Here is a 16,081-nt window from a genome sequence, read left to right on the forward strand (position 1 = left end):
AAGTTCAGGAAAAGGGAATCACTTTGGCAACGTTGGAAACAGCTGTGACGTCGTAACGTCGTAATTTTTGTCGTATCTCTTTAATAATCGTCAAAATTTAGGAAATTAATTAATTTTCAATTATCACAAAATTGTAAATGAACTCCTATAGTGTATATATATATCCTACAAGACCGTTTTACGGTGGTTTATAGGGGAGAATAAATAAATTTGAGTGATTTCAATAAAACAACTAAGCAGTGTTAGAATTTTACGAAAGATCCTGTATATAATTCTAACCTAAAAGTACTTACCATTAAATTTTTAAATTTGGTTAATAAATTATTTTTTTATATACTACATCTTTAAGAAATTTATTTTTTTTTTCAAAGGAATTTTAGCAATAATGCACAAAGTTTTGGTGGGAGCAGTAATTTTCAATATAAAATTACGTAAGACCCTCGTATACACAAAATTGAAACACGAACATTATTTTTACTGTAGTAATATTTATTGTTTATAATAACATCAATATACATTATGTAGCCAAAATACGACAGGATATGTAATTATAAACATACCTGTACAAAACCACGTTGGGGAAATTTTCCAAAAATATTAAACATCTACAGCACTTACACAAAGTGGTATCTAAAATACATTTACCAGAATTTGTGACATATAACCTCATGTCAAACCGGTATAAATGTCATTCAATGACATATGGAGATTGCGACTCTTTTATAAGTAAATGTATTGAAGTTACTCGTATTGATGTTACCCAGAAAAAAATTTATTTATAATAATTGAAATTCTGCTAAATGTTAATTTTTAATAATGCAGGAATTTTACCCGTAATAATTATTAATTACAAATATTTAACAGTTTATTTTTCTGAATAACATTATTACCTAATTGATAAATAATTAACATTTATTTAAAAATACTGAAAAATCGTTAATTTTCATTCGAGTATAAATACTGGGTATACAATTTTAAAAAATAATGATTTCCTCATATAAAAATTACCTTATAAGACTCACGTTAAATTGTAAAATAGCTTTGGCTCTTCGAGTACTATTTAAATCAAAATACGTTTGAATAACACCAAATTAGAAAATTCAACACAAACCACTTTTAGAACTTCCCTTATAACACTAATTATTAGAACAAATAAAGAATGAAAAATGGCCAATAAGTAATTATTTATTTGAAAAATAAATTCTTTGGTTATAAAGTCTGTTAGAATTTGGAATAGTTCACTTAAATCAATCCTATAAGAATAATAACAAGAAATTACGACAAGATTTATTAAAATGTGTGTTTACAAATTACGCCATTATCTAAATGTCAAAATAAATCTGACCAATCAAGAATCTACAGATTTGCCAACGTAAACAAATAATTGGTGGAGGCAGTGAAATGGCTGTGAATTCCTTAAGAAAGAGTCTAGAGGTAAATAAAATAGACACTGTCAATTATTCCATATAGTATAATAAACTTATTGAAAAAAATATAATTTTGAATAAATATGTAAGAGTTATATCAATATTTATCGTAATAATGAGAAGAATGTATACTGAAGTTAGTATGAATTTTGACCAAAATTTTCTTGAGACTCTTATACAGGTGAGTCAAAAATAATGGTCCAAATAACAAGTTCTCTACCAAACTAGATGGATAATTAGAATAAATTTCAAAATTCATTACATCACACTATATTCCCGTTTATGTGGTAGTGAACTATTTTATATCAAAATTAACGTATACAGGGTTTTGCATTTATGTATTTTCATCTTTATGATATTATTTCAGACATATTTTGGAAATGTTTTGTACTCTGCCTTAGAATTTTAATTTTTATCGAAGTAAAAAAACCAAAATCTTAACATCTAGATGTAACACAAATAAAAAAATCCTTTTATGAACAAAAATGATAAATCAGTCTGCGAATAACGCACAAAAAGTAGTGTAGGACGATTATGTGACAGCCTCCGAATGGAAAAGTTCCAAATATTATCGTATTTTGAAGTTTTGTGTGAAAACTTCCTAATTTTTGAGCAGTTTCATTAATTTTTTTTCAAAAATTCACAGTAGACTCGCAGAATCATTTTCAAGATCTAAATTGTCCACTTTATACAACTTTTCATAAGCAAAAAACTACTTTTTGTAACGTCTAACCTCTACTAAAAATTGTACTTTGTCTATGAAATTAAAAAAAATATATCAGACTTGTGTCAATGTTTGTGAGTTAATTTGTTCAGACACTTTTTGCCTTCCAAATACAAAATCAAAAGAATTTGCAAAAATTTGACTAAATTATAAGGTTTGTTGACATAACCTAAATTGAAAAGCCATGGCAGTTTCTCGCGTTTTAGCGGTAAAATTCAAAATACCAATAAAATTGATGTCAACTTTGGAAAGTAGATTCTAATCGAATTACAATTATTAAAATGAAAACAGTGGATAAATTACTATATAATTAAAAATACTTATGTTATATCGGTGCACGAAAATATGTTGAAAGTTTATACTGTTTCGTATTCTTTGCGGATTGAACAGGCCAAGCAGCAAGCGAAAACTATCCCGATAAGCTGAAAAATGTCATACAGTTAAATATAGTTCGACACTCGACGCGATTATCGTCTTTATAGTCCAGGAAACCAGCCAAAAAAAGCTGGAATATCTATAAAAGCCAATACCCAGTCTGTGAGTATGTTACTCGATTTGTCTATGGTCTTTATAGTCCAGGAAATGAGCCAAAAAAGCTGCAATATCAATAAAAGCCGATACCCAGTGTATGAGTATGTTACTCGATTTGTCTATTGTCTTTATAGTCCAGGAAATGACCAAAAAAGGCAGCAAAATATCGATAAAAGACAATGCCCAGTCTATGAGTATGTTACTCGATTTGTCTATGGTCTTTATAGTCCAGGAAATGAGCCAAAAAAGCTGCAATATCAATAAAAGCCGATACCCAGTGTATGAGTATGTTACTCGATTTGTCTATTGTCTTTATAGTCCAGGAAATGACCAAAAAAGGCAGCAAAATATCGATAAAAGACAATGCCCAGTCTATGAGTATGTTACTCGATTTGTCTATGGTCTTTATAGTCCAGGAAATGAGCCAAAAAAGCTGCAATATCAATAAAAGCCGATACCCAGTGTATGAGTATGTTACTCGATTTGTCTATGGTCTTTATAGTCCAGGAAATGACCAAAAAAGGCAGCAAAATATCGATAAAAGTCAATGCCCAGTCTATGAGTATGTTACTCGATTTGTCTATGGTCTTTATAGTCCAGGAAATGAGCCAAAAAAGCTGCAATATCAATAAAAGCCGATACCCAGTGTATGAGTATGTTACTCGATTTGTCTATTGTCTTTATAGTCCAGGAAATGACCAAAAAAGGCAGCAAAATATCGATAAAAGACAATGCCCAGTCTATGAGTATGTTACTCGATTTGTCTATGGTCTTTATAGTCCAGGAAATGAGCCAAAAAAGGCAGCAAAATATCGATAAAAGACAATGCCCAGTCTATGAGTATGTTACTCGATTTGTCTATGGTCTTTATAGTCAAAAAAGACAAACACTCGCGAATAATTATCATAAAATTCATTTTATACACACAAATATAAGAGAATTCAGTATCGGCTTCAAATATTCAACACTCGACGTGTCTATGGTCTTTATAGTCCGGGAAATGAGTTAGAAAATTCAACAATATCATTAAAAGACAAAACCCAGGCTAACAGTATGATATTCGACGTGACTATTATCTATATAGTCCGGGAAATAAGTCAAAAAATGTAGCCACTCCCGAATAATCCAAATAAAACCAATTTTATAGAAATTATTGGACAAGGAGATCCGATATAAGCTTCTCGAGAGCCCCGGAAGGACCTTCGTATTAAGGAGGATACAATATTACGAAATCATACCCCTTGAAGCCGCCCCTGTCCAACATAACACTGTGAAATGCTTAAATAATGACCAGAACTCGAATACAAGTCAATTAATAGTGAATTGAAAATATAAAATAGCGAAAAATGTAAATAAATAACAGAAATTGTCAACTTACCTGCAGTCCCGCGACACCTAGACCTACACCCCCAATAATCGAACCATATTTAATAAATATCTGTTTCAATTTATCGACGCACGAATCGTTATAAACATTTTCGGAATCAATTTTACACGAACCGTCATCGGGTGTATTAGGACAGCATGTATAAGGTAATGTTTCGTTGTGAGTTATTTTAGGCCAATCTTTCGGTCCTTTTACCCCACAACATTCGGCCTGAAATGAATATAAATACACGATACGTCACCATCGAGATCCAAATTACATATACCGCGTACATTACGTCATATAAACCGAAAACATTGATATAACTTAACCTCAAAATATTTAATTCTATCAGCACACTTTGATTATTCCTTTTAAACGATATAAAACTGTAGGAATTCATTTTTGTTTCTGTTTCGACCCTAATCCCGGTAATAGATGAAGATATGTTATTATGACGATTTTCTGTATACACCTCGTATGTATATTTCGGTAAAAACTATGTCAAGTCACTATTGATTATAGATAAAGACTCGAAACAGCATAATTTATATATTTTTAATGCTATTATTGATTAAAGCGTTTGTTTGTAATAAACCAATTACAACATTCATCCCTTGAAACTGGGACATTTTCAAAAGGTTAGAAAATACGCGAGAATGACGTGAAGTTGAAGTTATGGCGGTCACTAAAATCAATATTATATTCATTAATACTATTCAATATCAAATAGAAATTTTCAATATTCCTCGTATAAAATAGTTTATTACTAAATAGTTTTTGTCGCTCGTTGTGTTAGCCATTAAAATATTTTAATGAATCACGTCTAAATTAGAAATAACTGCTATCTGCACAGAAGTGGTATACGCACCTGACCTAAAAGTTGTAACCTTGAAAATAATTGTTCTACCTGCATTTTATCAGCTTATCATACACTTTTAGTTGCAACGACGAGTTTTTTACCAGTTTAAAAATAATTATAATACAAATTATTATTTAGAATGAAACGAAAAGTTTAGTTAGGTATTAATAAAGTAGTAAGACAGTTAGTCAAATCAGCAACTTTTTAAATTTATTATTATAACTATATTTAGATTTAAAAATGTATGAAAGGATATTAAAAATCTCTTTAATTTACATAGAAATAAAAAGGGCTTGTTTATAATTTGCACAATTTAGAAGGGTAAAGATAATTCGTGTGAACGTACATGGAAGAACGGTTTAAATACTAAAGGGTGTAAGGGTAGGTGAAAATCTGTCAATTTCTAATTTCTAGGTTAGGACATAGATAAAAACACCTTTATTATAATTCTTTTATAAACCAATTTACTTAGTTTATTGTTGACACCCACACGACTCCGTATACTGCTTTAAGTGGCTGTTAAGAATAATTAACGTAAGTATTTTCATGTCATTTATATTTTCAACAGTGGCGTTCGAATAATAAACACTTTTGCAGAAGCTATTTTAAAAATTCTATAATCATTACTCAGTAATTAAAAACGCAATCGTCTACAGCTCGTAAAATGTTTGGATGTCATCGACATATGCTTAAAATGAAATATGAAAAATATTTTCTAATTAATTCTCTTTCGAATCTAGTCAAAACAGAAATAAATTCGATATAAATAGATAAGAATCAAATTTTAAAAATAGTTTTTGTTGTGGTAAACTATGATCAACTTGAAGAAAAACATCCAAGAACTAGCAAAGAATTTTTTCACGAATTTAATACAGGCGAGCACTAAAAGTTAACAATTTTTACTTTTTGGCTATAAATAATTGAGAATTCATACAGGATGTATTGAAAAATTTAATAATTTATAATAAACAAACTATGAAACAATCATACGGAGTATTCATTCATATTATTTAAAACAACGTCTTGATATAAAAGTGACAGGTGACAATTTAACCTCTAATTTTTCAAATAAGAGAAGAGTGAAACATAAGGAGAAGGGATTTGTGAAAGTTATAAGAGGGGAATAAAGAAAATGGTGTGATGGGACAAGAGGGGGATAGACTAGTGCTGAAGAGGGGGATAGAGAAAAGTGTTAAGAGGGGAATAGGTTTTGAAAAGGGGTATAGAGTTTTGAAAAGGGGTAAAAGGGGAATAGAGTTGCGATGAGGGGAAAGGGGGAATATATATACGAGGGTAATAAATAAAATGAAAGTGGTGGGAGGAGAATGGTGAGAGGGAGATAAAAATAGTATTAGGAAGGGAATGAAGAAATAGGCAATAAAGGAATGTTAAATAGGAGAAATAAAAGGAACAGAAGGGATGACAAAATAGAAAATGAAGAAATTACATAAAGAGGAATTAAGAGAGCGGAGAGGACAGGTAAAAGGTAGGAAGAAAGAGAGTGGGGAAACGTGGACGAAATAGGAAGGGATGAGAAAAATAAGAAGAGGAGTAGAAAGTAATTGGTAGTTGAAGAAAGGGAAAAGGGGAGTGTGAGGTGAATAAAGGAAAATATGTATAGAAATACGGAGGGGAAAAATTTTATTTTATTTATTTTTTTTTTCAATTTTTGTGTTTCCAAGTTTCAGATGACCTGGTTAATGACCTATAAAACTGAAATTTTTACGAAATTTTCGTTTGATAAACAAAGAAAAATGATTCAATAGTTTTTACGAAATTATGTAAATGATTTAGATGAAATATAAGCAAAACGTAGATATAAATAGCAAGTTTGTTATTTTTTTCGATATACAAAAAATTTGATTTAGAAACATAAATAAATATACAGAAAAAATGAGTTTGAAACTTACCTCGTGTTGAACAATGTTCCAAGAATCTTTTATATCGGGGTTAGTGTAATATTCCGGCATTGTATCATTTAACTGATTTTCCAACATAGTTCCAACTTCATCTTTCTTAATGTACCCCCAAACTCCAATAACAATTTCCAACACCAAGATAATCAGCAAAAAAACAGAAAACTGGAAAAAAAAACATTGTTTACATTATCGAAATATAATAATAATAAGTTGAAACTTACTGTTACTATCATACAATGATTTTCCTTGACGGCTCCGCAACAACCAAAAAACGCGATTATAAAAATGACTACACCAACAACAATAAGCACCAAAGGTACAAAATGATATCCAGTATATAAAAAATGTGAATATTGGGTATATAGAATGTGTACTATTGTTCCTATAGTTAATATAGCAATACCAGATATCTAAAATTAATAATAACGGCGTTCTTTTATATAATTTATTATTGAATAAGATTTGTACTTACGGCAAAAAGCAAATTAAAAGCGAATAACAAATATTTTATACAAGACATCCCTCCAGACACCATTTTTATTAACGAATGGAAAACCTAAAAATAAGATTTTAATCAATAAGTTACCATAGATACTAATATTTGTATTACCAAACCTTCTGACTCGAATTAAGTAAATTATCAGACAAGATAATCGTTAGAAATTTATGTATTGATGAACGTATATATAAAATACGATTCTACCTGCAACTCTTTATTGACAATACTAAACTGTAAATGTTTACCAGAATATCTCCTTTGCGCAGTGGTTCCCACTCCAAACAAATTTACCCCCCCCTTATTTTAATTTTTTTAGCCTGCAAATTTGACATATCAAAATATTCTTCTATTTTATCGATCTCTATTAACTAGAGCATATAGTTACTATATAATAATTTATTTGATATACTTTGATCATATAAAATAGTCTATACTTTTTTTAGCTTTTTTATTATAAATTAGATAATCATCTAATAGAAATTTGATATATATTTAAAGTAATTCAAGTTTATATATTGTTATAAATATCGGAAATTTTAATAAAAGAAGAAAATTGGTTAGTTATAGGTTATGTTTTTCTTATACAGACATTAAAAATATTTAAAATAAAATGTTTTTGATTAATATACGCTTTAATACAATTTTTAGAAAAATAAATGAGAGTACTTGTTTAGCCCTATCAAGAAATTTTAATAAAAGATCCTGTTCGCAATGTAAGATACCAAAAGATTTTTATGAAATATCAATTTTATATAATAAATTTTATAGTTAATCAAAAAACTGAAGTAAATTATGATGACATTACTAACGGAAATAAAGAAGCAGAGCATAAACTAAAAGTATTAATGTTAGAAGCGGAAGTAATGCGTCAAGAAGGAAAAGCAGTACCCGACCATGACTTTCTTAAAGCTGCACATTGGAAAGAAGTACTCAGTTTACCTTCAAGATCTTCGAGGCAAAAATATCTAGAACATTTATTTAAAGTTTCTAAAAAGAAAGAAAATATAAAGGTTTGTCAATATAATATTAATACTTTATAAAATGTTTGAAGTAATCGATTTTAGGCGAAAAAAGAGGAAAAACGGATTGCTTACGAAAATTTTCTAAACGAGAAACAACAACAACCCAAAGCGGAAGAAACACTCGAAGAATTCGCCTTAAAATATGATCTACAGCACAATAACATGTTTTTAAGATTTTATGAAACAACAATGAACCAAATGTATAATAATAGGTTGATACAAGCATTACAATTCGGACAAAAACTGGTAGTAGATTGTGGATACGACATTAATATGACTAGAAGAGAAAATATCAATTGTGCTAAGCAACTTATGTTGTTGTTCGCAGAAAATAGGATGCATGATGGTATGTAACATTTTATTATCCATCTGTGGTGTTTTAATTATTTACTTTTATGTTCGTTTTGAATTTTTTGCCTCTTACAATATTTAATTATGGACGGCCAAGGGGTCCTTGAGCACATAGGCCTTCAGACAGGCCCTTCATGCCCAATATTTTCGGTGAATAAGTGAAATTTAGCATTTTTAACTTATAAACAACTTATTTACTTCATAATGTTCAGAGCTAACATAGTGTTCAAAAAGATCTTGTTTTATGAGTTTTTGATGTAACATTTATACTAATTTTTTTCACTTTTCAAGTTTGATTCATATACTTACCCCAAGGTACACTGTCTAGTAGATACATTAGTCTATTTTTGTTAATAAGAGTCTTTAATTATATTAGTCTAATTTTATTTAAAAATTATAGTTTTTTCAATCATTTTTGAAGTGAAAAAAACATTTTTAACCAATAAAGAAGAGAAAAACAAAATTCATAATAATTTTCAAAGATATGTTAACTAATAGGTCCTACAACCTCAACTTGATGCAATAATTACCCCATTTTTTTCCACTAACCCCCTTACATATCAAATTTTCAGTATTTACTTTTCAGATCCTTTCGACGTACACTACTGTAACGCAAATAAAGAAAGCACTTTAATAAAAGCCTTCCACAAATATATTCCGACAATGTACGAACCTTGGTTCCCTTTAAACATCCACGAATGCAGTTATTTAGATATGTACCCCAAAAATCAATTAGTATATCTAACCCCCCATTGTAGAGAAGAAGTCCAAGAATTCGACCATGATGCTATTTACATTATCGGTGCTATAGTAGATAAAGTAAGTTTTAAATAACACTGTTGATAAAAGATAATAAATTTTGTATTGTAGATGAACCAAGAACCGTTGTCTTTAGCCAAAGCGAAACGAGAAGGTTTAAAAATGGCGAAATTACCTTTGGATAGGTATTTGCATTGGGGCGCTGGTTCCGGTAAAAGCCTTACTTTAAATCAAATGATCGCAATCTTATTAGACCAAAAACTAAGCGAAAATTGGGAGTTTTCTTTAAGACACGTCCCTAGGCGGAAGTTAATGGAAACTGGTGGATCTGGGGTTTCAAATAGAAACAAAGAAATAAAAAAATGGACGCCATCTCATAAAGTTGATTTTGATAAATTAGGATATAACAGAATGAAAAAAAATGTTAACATTCATAATATTTTTAATGAATAAATGGAAAATCTATTTAAGAAAGTCGTTTTATTTAAAAATATGGGTGAAATATTTAAAAAAAACCGTTTATTTAATAAATTTATTGACACCAATGGAAAACAATTTCACTATGCGTATATGTCTTCTTGCACTTTCTTCCAAGCTGCTAATGGACCGTGTTCAGGCCTGTACTGTACGTTACAACCATCTGGTGCTAATCTACCTTGTTGTTTCAAATTTTCGTACTGTTCACGGTCGTATTTAGTGAAACCCCATTTTTTAGAAACGTAGATCTTTTGACGCCCTGGGAACTTGAATTTAGCACGACGGAGAGCTTCTATTACTGCAGCCTTGAAACGGTCGCTCGAACGCACGCTCATAATAGGTTGACCGATACGTACACGAGCGACAGTACCTTGGGGTTTACCAAAAGCACCTCTCATTCCAGTCTGGAGCCTATAAATTCATATATTTATTAAATATATGAAAAAAAAACTAGGAAAAACTAAATAAATGATTAATTTTACAGTTTAACCTCTAAATTAATGAAATAGTGATAATAATTACAATGTAAATGACTAAAATTAAATTTATCACTTTATTTGAGCGAAATTGAGGTTAAAAATGTAAAACTTACCTATCAGCTCCAGCACAGGACAACATCTTATTGATTCTAATAACGTGGAAAGGATGAAGTCTCATACGAATATGGAATTGATCTTTACCACAATTTTTAACCAAGTATTTGTTGCAACAAATACGTCCTGCTTCCAGCGCTTCAGAACTGAGTTGTTCATATTCGTCAGAAACTAAATGTACGCATAGAGGAAAATCTTCTACTGTAGCCTTTTTCTTCCCCAAGTCAAAAATACGGATTTTCGGGTCTGGGACTCCTCTACAGAAACGAGATTTCGGGTAAGGCTTGTTTTTACAATATCGATAACTGAAACGAAAATATTTTAATTTGTAAATCATATATAAAGTTAATTTACATTATTGACAAATATTTAATCGTATGTTACTTACCACCTCGCAGGTCTCCTACCCATTTTGGCCTGAAATAAAACAACAAACGTATTTATTAGTAAAATAAATACTGGACTATAATATTTGTTAATAATAATTAAGAAAAAATATAACAAATAGGAATAAAACTAATAGATGATTGTAGATATTTCAAGAAACTTACCTTTGTATACTTAACTAGGCCTCAACAAGATTGTGAAGAACAGTTGTACCAATCACAAATACATTCATGCATTCGTCTTCTTTTTTATAGAGTAAACGTCAAAATATTGAACACATTATTAATAAACAGGCAGGTTTTTGCGTTTTATACATAAAAAACAATTTATTTTTAATGATAATACCTGATAAAAGTAACAATACTTTTTAATACGATAGAAAAACAGTTGAAAATGATAATAAAACATCGATTTTCATAACAATTATGGTTGTCTATGGTTATGAACTACATATTGTTTAATGACAGTGATCATAGAACTAACTAATCATGTAACAGCTATGTAAAATCGATAATCATTCCGAACTATTCGATAAACAATTTAAGATCGCAGTAATGCTTGATTATCTATTCAGGATCATACTTTTCCCCAAAAAAACCTTCAATAAAAACCAAATAATTGCTTTAATTGATTCGTAATCGATAATTATCGGAATCGATTGAACCACGAACGCGTAACTATAACTGAACATTCAGAACTGAACTAACTGACATTTCTTGGATTGGGAAATGCTATGAAGTTACAAATGTCATTGTAAATTGAAATATTATTAGAAAAATTAAACTAATTTTCGAATTATATTTATTTATTGGTATCTTTTTTGAATAATCTGTCTAGATTTAGGTAAATGACAAGCGGATACGTTATGTAATTTATCGTTGGCCCCTTCTTGTTCTATCTTCAAATTCAGCTTAGCCTGTATTTCTTCTTTGGTGAGCGCAAATTGCAGAGTGTCTATGACGTCACTAACTTGTTCATGTTCAACACACAATGGACACGGATTGGTCAGAACTATTCTTTCTATTGGTTCGATTACAGGCGGACATTTTATATGTTTCAAAGTCATTGCTTCCTGTTTACCTTTCTTCTTTTCTGTCAGCTAATAAAACAAAAAAAAAACATTAAACTGAAATCGTAATAACAAGTAACTCACATTTTTTTCTCTGTAAAACACGGTGACCATAGCTTCTTCAATATTTCTCTCCAGTATTTCGAGGTAGAGCAAAACGTTGTGATTATGTATAGTTTGATTTCCTCCTGGAATTATTTCAATTAGTTATTGTTCTGTTTGTACAACAACGTTTTCAAGAGAATTCTCGTGACAGCTGTAAATAGTGGCACACCACGTCGATTTCGACACACTCTGTATATAGAACACATCATGAACTTTGCAATCTTGACATTAGTATTTTTTTATAACATTAGTAGCTACTGCTGCCATCCTATAAAATCTAAATATCCAAAATGTAAATGGAATATTTGCTTATATATTAGGGAAATTATATTCTAAAAGTTGGAACCTATTTTAAGAAGTAAGAAGTAAAAAGTTTTGGATGAAATCAGAACAAATATTATTTTATACCAACAACTGGAATAAAACAACATCTTGGCAACAATGTTAAACATCTATCTGTCATCGCAGAAAAAGCTAACAAAAAAAATTAGTAAACAAATAAAAAATAATTTAATATATAGTTAATATATAGAAAAGCAATGAGTAAATGAAACAATAACTTTTATTTATAAATAATACCGAAGTATGTTATTACTTTCGTTGAAATAAAATCGTTGTAAACGAAAGAAAATAATATTATTGAACGTGATACCGGTTGCCTAACTTCTGTGTCTATGATCATGAACAACTAAATATAAAGTTATTACATAGGCGTAGCACTTGCAAATTTATATAGGGGTTATAGCTTGGCAGAATATCTAAAAATTCGGCAAAGTGAAAATGAATGCATATATATTAACAAATTAAAAAAAAATAACGTTCATACCGAGCATCTTTATCAATGGATCGTTTTTGCATCTAAACATCTTGAATAATTGTCCGATTCCGTTGAGAACTGTCTTTAATTTTTGATCGACATTTTTCAATTCGTCTGCTTTCTGCGCCGCTGCTTTCTTTGCTTCTTCGAATTGGTTATTCAAATCTTCCAGTCGAGTTTCTTGTTGTTGACGTCGAAAATCATTCAAAGCTCGTTGTTCGTCTGCAAATCATAGGCGTAGATGTAATTAAATTCAGATTTTATGTATTCATTGAATATACACGTACCTATTTTGATCTGTACTTTCGCTAAACTATCTGTCAAATCCTCCATTTCTTTGTTCAAGTGATTGATGTATTTGAACATGGCGAAATTTTCTTCTTCTTGAGTGACAAAGTTATTAGCGATAGTGTGTACCCTCTCCTCACCGGTAAATTCCTAGAAAACAACTATTTGCATTAATGATACAATAGTAGCCATTTCGTACTTACTTTTATGGTAATTAGAATTTGAAGATACCGTTCCAGTTTTTTCTCCATATTTTCTTTATTCTGTAGTCGTTTTTGTCGCTCTTTCTCTTCCAAATCTTTCATTATCCTTTTTTGACATTTTATCGAAAAAAACTCTTGTAGCTTTGCATCGTCGTCCATTTTCCTTTGCATCACTCTCATGTCCTAAATGAACACGATAACCATAAATAAAATTTTCCATCAAAACAAAAATTATTTTCCTTTGATTTATCTACAAATCTTTTCAAATAAGATTCTATAATGAATTTTAACAGGTTTTCTTTGAATTTCTTCAACATAACTGTATTAATAATAAATGGTTTAATTATATTCTATATACTTTTTTTCATTTATTTATGGATTAAATATCCCCTAGAAGCACCGCTACTGGTGTATCCGTTGTTTCAAATCAGCTGTTGTGCTGCTTAACGATATTTTTACAGTGTTGCCTATCTTTGTAAGTTACTTTTCTTCAAAAACGAATATAATATTTTAACATTTATTGTACGTCTATTAACCAAGTAGATATAAAAAAATGGAGCGGAATTATTCAAAAATATAATAATGAGCTGAACAATCATAGATTGAACCTATATTTGGGAATTTGATCTTTAAAATAATGAAATTCATGATTTTCAAAATATATAATTCGTAATATTATCTCCAACGTTAGTTCTAATTGTTGATTTTACCAGAATTATTCGTTCAAACGTCAAAGGAGTCAACATTCTAATAGTAGAAGAGTAATATTTGGGTTATTCCAATAATTATAAAATTCCATATTTTTAAATCTCCCTAGATAATAAATTTTTCCTTACATGATTTATTACACTTAAAAAATACTCAAAAGAAAACAGTCAATATGTAAATTTCTACTTTACGTATGTAACAGCGAGTAACATAATTAAATCTTCATCTAATGTATTAAAAAACCATGAAAAATCTAAATTTAGCAACGTTGTGTATTTACATCTAGTTACAGAAATCTGTAAAACAATTTGAAGCTGTTCACATGATGAACGGTAGATGGCACAACTGGGTACTAAAGTAGATGCTAATATATAAATTGGCGTTTTATTACCTGTATGTGACTTATAAGATCATTATGGGCTTTCGTTCTCAGAATTTGTAATTTTGAAACCCATTCTTCTCTTTGATCGTAAGCAATAGTTGCTTGTTCAATCAAATCGAGCATGAATTTTTTACCAACCGCTAAATTGTTAATCAACGTGTCCCATATTTTATTAAAATCATTCCTGTAATAATCCACTTATAAAAAAGAAGAAGATTTAGTTATAGAATTCTCACCTTTCCATCAACAAATGATTAATTTCTTCTCTTAGCTTTATATTATCGGAGGAAATTTGACAGAATTTCTTTATTTGGACCTCGAGTTTATTTTCTAATGTTTGAACGGTTTTTTCTCCGGTTATTACCCTTTGTTGGTACATTTCATCTGTTATTTGTTTCGATCTCAAATCGAGTACCTAATAAGAAATATCGATGGGATTATGATAATTTTTGAATGATTATTATAATTCCACCTTTTTTTTAACCATCTTTATTTGCCCGTCTATCTCGTTTATGTGAGATTTGTTTTGAATAATTTCGGCGTCGAATTCGTCATACTCATTAAGTAAAAATTTCAGTTCTTTGGATTTCTTTTCATCTTCTACTTTCCTAGCATCAGCTGAGGCAACTGCTAGGTCAGTCAGAATGTTTTTTTGTTCTCTTTTGAATATGTCCAAAACTTTACGTTGTTTCAATAATTTTCCTCCCGTATCGCATTTTTGTGCCCTATTTCTTTCTAGGATAGTATACTACAAACAAAGAAAATGTCCCACAAAAACATCAAGAACTTATTTATTAATAATTCATATCTATAATAATAAAATTCTTTAATGGAATGACTTTTCATACAACAATGTTGCCAGATGTATTATAAGTATTATTATATTATAAGTATAAGATATAATATTAAATAAAATTTCTGTAATATTTAAATAATTATTTATAAAAGATAGTCAAGATTTGCTTTACTTGTTCCATTAAATGTTTAACAAATTTTCTTAAACCAGTTTTATATTTTCTAAAAATAAATCGTAAATTATACAAGATCTGGCAACTCTGTATAACCTTGACCGTTGGTGTTAAAGACAATAGCTAGAAAGGACAATTATATCTATGAATATGAAAGTAAACATATAAAAACAGTATTCCTAATAAATGTATCATTTTTTGATATTAATCAATTATATTAAATAAACTGTGGATGATATAAACTGGCAAAATTTTACTGATCTAGTTGAAGGTATGTACAGATTGTCCCAAATCGTTTTACTTACGGTTCGGGCTAATCTCCCCAATTCCTGTTCAGCTTGCAACTGTAGTTCAAATTTCTCATCTTCAGTGAGCTCTTTATTTTTATCTAAGACCATTTTTGAATATATATTTGACAATAAATTGACATTTGGTTGTCATATATGGCTAGATTCGTGCTTTAACTGACAATACCAAAAGATATGTACGAGGAGAAGTCAACAGTGTGTTATTAAGCAGAGTTTTGGTAAGTAAGAGCCGGATCTTCTTCTATATACAGGGTTATTTCAAAAACAAGCAATTTGGAGTCGGTTTTTGATAATTTCCGAAAATATTTTTTTATTA

At 29.6% G+C, this 16,081-nt stretch overlaps 4 protein-coding genes across 6 annotated transcripts; 1 reads left to right on the forward strand and 3 right to left on the reverse strand.

Annotated features, from left to right (window-relative positions):
- Window positions 1-467: 467 nt before the first annotated feature.
- On the reverse strand, window positions 468-7,633 carry LOC130444981 (CD63 antigen-like). Of its 2 annotated transcripts, none has more exons than XM_056780385.1 (6): window positions 7,445-7,633; window positions 7,302-7,385; window positions 7,051-7,239; window positions 6,821-6,991; window positions 4,061-4,279; window positions 468-2,573 (listed from the first exon to the last, which is right to left on the reverse strand). In XM_056780385.1, exons 2-6 carry the CDS (start codon window positions 7,362-7,364, stop codon window positions 2,508-2,510), a joined length of 708 nt encoding a protein of 235 aa, XP_056636363.1. In that variant the 5' UTR covers window positions 7,365-7,385; window positions 7,445-7,633; the 3' UTR covers window positions 468-2,507. The 2 variants fall into 2 exon arrangements, with proteins under 2 accessions (XP_056636363.1, XP_056636362.1); XM_056780384.1 differs by having other exon boundaries at window positions 469-2,573; window positions 7,440-7,633.
- On the forward strand, window positions 5,114-9,934 carry LOC130444978 (mitochondrial ribonuclease P protein 1 homolog). Of its 2 annotated transcripts, XM_056780382.1 has the most exons (6): window positions 5,114-5,444; window positions 7,977-8,041; window positions 8,097-8,338; window positions 8,393-8,696; window positions 9,288-9,520; window positions 9,572-9,934. In XM_056780382.1, exons 3-6 carry the CDS (start codon window positions 8,174-8,176, stop codon window positions 9,911-9,913), a joined length of 1,044 nt encoding a protein of 347 aa, XP_056636360.1. In that variant the 5' UTR covers window positions 5,114-5,444; window positions 7,977-8,041; window positions 8,097-8,173; the 3' UTR covers window positions 9,914-9,934. The 2 variants fall into 2 exon arrangements, with proteins under 2 accessions (XP_056636360.1, XP_056636359.1); XM_056780381.1 differs by lacking the exon at window positions 5,114-5,444 and having other exon boundaries at window positions 7,867-8,041.
- A 44-nt stretch (window positions 9,935-9,978) lies between these two features.
- Window positions 9,979-11,235, reverse strand: LOC130444982 (60S ribosomal protein L10). The gene is made up of 4 exons (XM_056780386.1): window positions 11,082-11,235; window positions 10,919-10,947; window positions 10,530-10,835; window positions 9,979-10,348 (listed from the first exon to the last, which is right to left on the reverse strand). Exons 2-4 carry the CDS (start codon window positions 10,939-10,941, stop codon window positions 10,021-10,023), a joined length of 657 nt encoding a protein of 218 aa, XP_056636364.1. The 5' UTR covers window positions 10,942-10,947; window positions 11,082-11,235; the 3' UTR covers window positions 9,979-10,020.
- A 487-nt stretch (window positions 11,236-11,722) lies between these two features.
- Window positions 11,723-15,855, reverse strand: LOC130445107 (coiled-coil domain-containing protein 63-like). The gene is made up of 9 exons (XM_056780618.1): window positions 15,763-15,855; window positions 14,962-15,237; window positions 14,726-14,904; window positions 14,499-14,673; window positions 13,400-13,582; window positions 13,196-13,346; window positions 12,918-13,130; window positions 12,071-12,174; window positions 11,723-12,016 (listed from the first exon to the last, which is right to left on the reverse strand). The coding sequence occupies exons 1-9, from the start codon at window positions 15,853-15,855 to the stop codon at window positions 11,723-11,725; spliced, it is 1,668 nt and encodes a 555-aa protein (XP_056636596.1).
- Between the last annotated feature and the right edge of the window lie 226 nt (window positions 15,856-16,081).

The sequence above is a fragment of the Diorhabda sublineata genome, chromosome 6 (assembly GCF_026230105.1).
Source record: "Diorhabda sublineata isolate icDioSubl1.1 chromosome 6, icDioSubl1.1, whole genome shotgun sequence".
Taxonomy (NCBI): Eukaryota; Metazoa; Arthropoda; class Insecta; order Coleoptera; family Chrysomelidae; genus Diorhabda; species Diorhabda sublineata.

Coding starts and splice junctions, on each gene's coding strand:
- LOC130444978 (XM_056780381.1), top strand. CDS start 7,939: ATGTTTTTGATTAATATACGCTTTAATACAATTTTTAGAAAAATAAAT. Junction 8,042..8,096: donor TAAAAGATCCTGTTCGCAAT/GTAAGATACCAA, acceptor TAAATTTTATAG/TTAATCAAAAAACTGAAGTA. Junction 8,339..8,392: donor AAAAGAAAGAAAATATAAAG/GTTTGTCAATAT, acceptor AATCGATTTTAG/GCGAAAAAAGAGGAAAAACG.
- LOC130444981 (XM_056780385.1), bottom strand. CDS start 7,364: ATGGTGTCTGGAGGGATGTCTTGTATAAAATATTTGTTATTCGCTTTT. Junction 7,240..7,301: donor CTTTTAATTTGCTTTTTGCC/GTAAGTACAAAT, acceptor TATTAATTTTAG/ATATCTGGTATTGCTATATT. Junction 2,574..4,060: donor TAGGTGTCGCGGGACTGCAG/GTAAGTTGACAA, acceptor GACATTTTTCAG/CTTATCGGGATAGTTTTCGC.
- LOC130445107 (XM_056780618.1), bottom strand. CDS start 15,855: ATGGTCTTAGATAAAAATAAAGAGCTCACTGAAGATGAGAAATTTGAA. Junction 14,905..14,961: donor TAAAGATGGTTAAAAAAAAG/GTGGAATTATAA, acceptor ATTTCTTATTAG/GTACTCGATTTGAGATCGAA. Junction 14,674..14,725: donor AATCATTTGTTGATGGAAAG/GTGAGAATTCTA, acceptor GGATTATTACAG/GAATGATTTTAATAAAATAT.
- LOC130444982 (XM_056780386.1), bottom strand. CDS start 10,941: ATGGGTAGGAGACCTGCGAGGTG. Junction 10,836..10,918: donor GGTAGGAGACCTGCGAGGTG/GTAAGTAACATA, acceptor TTTTCGTTTCAG/TTATCGATATTGTAAAAACA. Junction 10,349..10,529: donor TCCTGTGCTGGAGCTGATAG/GTAAGTTTTACA, acceptor ATGAATTTATAG/GCTCCAGACTGGAATGAGAG.